This window comes from Natator depressus, chromosome 20 (genome assembly GCF_965152275.1).
Source record: "Natator depressus isolate rNatDep1 chromosome 20, rNatDep2.hap1, whole genome shotgun sequence".
NCBI classification, from domain to species: Eukaryota; Metazoa; Chordata; order Testudines; family Cheloniidae; genus Natator; species Natator depressus.
Genome location: NC_134253.1, coordinates 5,752,127 through 5,756,678, shown reverse-complemented (window position 1 = coordinate 5,756,678; position 4,552 = coordinate 5,752,127). Strand labels below are relative to the sequence as shown.

The window sequence follows — 4,552 nt, the reverse complement described above, 5'->3', positions numbered from 1 at the left end:
GCACCTTAGAGACTAACAAATTTATCTGAGCATAAGCTTTTGTGAGCTTATGCTCAAATAAATTTGTTAGTCTCTAAGGTGCCAAAAGTCCTCCTTTTCTTTTTGCGGATACAGACTAACATGGCTGCTACTCTGAAATCTACATTCAAGTTCCTCCTCTCTCATTAGCCTCGTTGGGGGTGAGAGCAGCTACGCTGTGAAATACGACTCAAGCTGCTGTATCCACATGGATGTTGCACTCTTTTGTGTGTGGCACTATCCTTTTGCCCCTGGAAATCTTAAACTACATTTTTAGAGCAGCGTAGTTTCCTGAATGGAGATCTTGCAATATTCTTCCGTCTGTTTCTCCTCATTATTATACTAATGCCATCCCCGTCGTGTGTTCACAGAGATCATTCCCCCACATCCAACTCCGGTACGACGCAACCACCTGTTCTCTTCTCCCTCCAGCAGCGTCTTGTATGCGGCGATCTTAATATCCAGGGCCAGCTTGACATGCCGCAGCTCCTGGTAATCACGCAGCATACTTGCCAGCTCATCCTGGGCCTTCTGTAGGGCATGCTGCAGTTCAACATATTTCTCCTGGCCATCTTTAAGGGCACAGTCACCCTGTTGTTCAGCATCACAAATGGCTGATCACAGACTGGCAACCTGTCACGGGAGAAAACCGAATGCATCACTTTGTTTTTCTCTGTACCTTTATCTAGCTTCTTAGCAAGAAGAAATAAAATTCTCCAAAAGCCCCAAACTCAGAAATATGGACTCAGCCTAAACAAAAACAAAACCCACGTCTCCTCCCAGGTCATTAACTAACTCTCCGGTATTATGGGGATGGTGGTTGCCCTTCCATAGTTTAAGGCGGAGATGAGGGGTTTTTTTTCCCCCAAAGCAGCTTCAGGCCTTGTCTACATGTACAGTGCTGAAGCGGCACAACTGCCCTGAGAGAGCTTCTCCAGTCGGCGTGTCGACACCGAGGGTTAGGTCGGTATAACTCACATCTGTGTAACTACGGCACTCCGGGGTGGGGTTTTCCACACCCCTGCATGATGTCGGTAGACTGATGTAAGTTTGTAATGTACACAGGGGTGAAAGAAAGGCAGTACAGTCTACTGGTAGAAAGTGGCCCCCGGTACCGGCCCGTACCCAGCTGACTTTAAAGCGCCGCCGCGGCAAAGAACCCTGCTTAAAGCGCTGCCATGGCAACACTTTAACGTCGTTGCCCCTTCCCCCCGGCTGCCGAAGTGGGGGGCAAAAGGAGCAGCTGCCCCGGGGCTGGCAATTTAAAAGGGCCCAGGACAGCACGGGCTAGGCAGCGTGGAAGGGTTGGCTGGGGGACGCTGACCCCCCAGGCCCGCCCCTTCCACCTGTGGCCCTGCCCCCTTCTGGGGGACGGAGCCGGCCCCCATACCGGTAAGTCTTTCATCCCTGAGCGTACACCTGGCCATAGCCTCCTGGTGATTATAGGTGGTGTTGGTAGCAACACCTAGAGTTAAGCTTGCTTAACACTTTGCCTTATAAGAAAAATGAAGGATTCAGGGAATCCTCCCAAATCACTTAGGGTTTGTCTACACAGCAACACAGTCTGGACTAAGGGGATGCAAGTTGTAGAGCACTCTAATGAGTTGCACAGCGAGTTGCTCCGTGTAGATCCGGCTGAGAAGCTGTGCAGACAAGTTCTTACTCTATGAAAGCAGAATTATAAATGAATCATAGTTCTGGGATACTGTGTGTTTAACTTTTCTCAAAAGCTTAATGTATTATTCACTGTCAGAGGTTTGTTGGACCAGTTGTCTCATCTCCTACGGTTAATCCAATGGCCTGATGTCCATTGGCCACTGTTGGAAGACAGGATACTGGGATAGACGGACCTTTGGTCTGACCCAGTGTGGCTGTTATTATGTTAGGCTGCTGATAACTCTTCAAAGAATGTTGGCAGGATTTTTTTTTTGGTCCCTTAGGCAATTAATTTTGAAAAGGAAAACTATCTGGTCAGATTTAGTGAAGCCACAGATATGGAACCACCGTGACATTCAAAAGAAGAGAGCATGGTTCAGTCATATCGCTTCCGATTTCAATGCTATATACACAAAATAAATCCAGTCACTGGGGGTGGGGGAGAGGGAGGTGCCAAATGGTCTGTCATACCTGTTTCTTCACATTTTCAGAGTCACTTTGCAATCTCTGGATCAGCCGTCTCAGCTCTGCAATCTCATGCCAGTTGCATTTTAGATCATTACAGTATATACCCTTGGCCTCCTGAAGCTCCTGGAACTGATAGCAAGAAAAAGAAAAAAGAAAAAAAAGACAATCTTGAAAAGTTAATATCAAGTAGGATATTCAAAAGTCCCGAAGTCCCATTTTCAAAGGGCCATATTTTTTGTAGTTAATTAAGTGCCTAAACATGCAGACAGGCACCTAGTGGGATTTTTCAAAAGCACCTAGGCACCCAGTATCAATGGAAATCCCAAAATGAGATGCTTAAACGGGATCTTATTTTCAAAGTATGGGTGCACAGAACTGTGTGAAAATCAGGGACCTATAAGTTGTCTCCAACTGGGCACTCAAAACCCAAAATCACTAGTCTTTGAATATCTTAGCCAAGTCAGATTTTCTGAGTCCTTAAGGATGCTCAACTGGTATGGACTATAACTGGGGTTGTTACTGTCCAACACTTCTAAAACCCATTCCCAAAGGGACTGATGCTCCAGTCCCTTGCACTATTTTTAACATAGTGTTGCACCATTGGCTCTGATGGAGTTATATTGCCATGGAACCAGTGTAACAGAGGGCAGAATTAAGCCCACATTGTTCTCACTGATATACTGTGTATCAGTGAAAAGCCATTGTACTCTGTGCTTATGTTTTCATGCAAGTATTACAGATACATCTCCGTACACAATAGCTGTGTGATTACTCACTCTAGCGAGGTGCAAAGCCTCGACTTCTGCTTTGCTTCCTTGAGCAATCTCCTCATAATAGCATCCAACACTTTTGATGATACCACTGATGTCCAGATCTCGGCGGTTGTCCATTTTCACAACTATGGCGGTCTCACAGAGTTTTCCTTCAATCTGAGCAATTTCCTACATGCAACATAAAGTCTCACTCAGCTGTCAGGTGCTTTCCTCTCCAGATTCCTTCTTTCATACTCCAGGATATGCTGTCTCTCTAGAAACACATTGCTAATTGCTTTGATCAAACTATGAGCTTGGAAGTAAATCCCATATCAAAGGAGCTTTGCCTTGGGCAATATGGGGCTTAGAGGTTCTTGGAAAACACATATTTCTCTTCCTTAACTGAGAAAAGAAAAACATGGGCACATGATCTACATTTAGCTACTGCAGAATAATGAGAGAAGGTCAAATTGGGGCCTGCTCTTCCTCTCTTGACTCAGATGTCTATTGAATCAACAATTCAAAACCAAATGAAAAATGGTCATTTACTTTTTGGAAACAGCAACATTTTGGTTTTCCATTTCAGTTTGGATATTTGGGGGGGGCTTACTCCCCTTTTTCTCAGTCCCCACCCCCAAAAGAACTTTAAAAAAAAAAGTCAGACAAACTGTACGTGTTGGGGGAAGGGAGCTTTTTCCACAGTTTTGAAAATGTTTTTCTCCCAAATTTGCAAAGAGTTTTGGCACCCCAAAAAATGCATTTTTCGACAAATTCCTACACGCCATAAAAATGCGACCCGCCTCGAGATGCAGATACTCACTGCAGTGTAGACGTAACCATAGGAAGAAATTTGAACTGGTTTCCATCCTGCCAGTTGTTCTGCACTGGTGGACCCCACGTGCCCTCGTGGACTCGGAATGGGTTGCAGGATTGGGACATAAGATGCTTCTAGGAGAAGTTAATGTTATTTCCTAGAGGACTAGACTAAAAAAAAAAAAAAAAAAAATATATTCTTACCTCAGCGTACACACACCTCAGGAATTCTGTCTCCTGCTTCAGTCTTTCCACCTTTGCTTCCAGTTCCATCTTGGCCATATAGACACAATCCACATCCTGAAAAAAGGTCACAGATACTCTGGAATGATTTATATTCTAACTCTGAGTAAATGGTGACTGTGGGGAAAACCTACAATCAGCTTCAGTCTGGGTTTTTTTTGGAGCAGAATCTCTCGGATTACAAAGGTTTAATTGAGAAGTTCAGATACCACCCAGAGCAAAACTGTATAATCCTCCAACTATAGGACAAGGTATGATGAATATATATACACACACAATATTGGCCATCCTTAGCATTAAAAAATTTGGAGTCACTCCCAAAAATCATGAGACCGGTTTTAAAATCATAAGTTTTTAAAGAGTAATAAATGCTGGGTTTGTGTTTCTGGGCCTAGGTCACATTTTCAAGCTTTTCTCCACTGCTGCACTGGCTAGAAACTTATTTTCACATAATTTGCAACTGACACCAAGGTAGGAGGGGTTGCAATCACTTGGGAGGGCCAGATTAGAATTCAAAATGATCTTAACAAGTTGGAGAATTGGTTTCAGTAAAAACAACTACTTCACATAGGAAGGAAAAAAAAAAATCAAATCACAACCGC

General features: G+C 44.1%; 1 protein-coding gene across 1 annotated transcript; it reads right to left on the bottom strand.

The window, feature by feature from the left end:
* Positions 1-360: 360 nt before the first annotated feature.
* On the bottom strand, positions 361-3,980 carry LOC141975256 (keratin, type II cytoskeletal 73-like). Its single transcript, XM_074935556.1, is given in 4 exon segments — positions 361-651; positions 2,146-2,271; positions 2,919-3,083; positions 3,912-3,980. Coding segments are annotated over 4 exon segments (651 nt in total).
* Between the last annotated feature and the right edge of the window lie 572 nt (positions 3,981-4,552).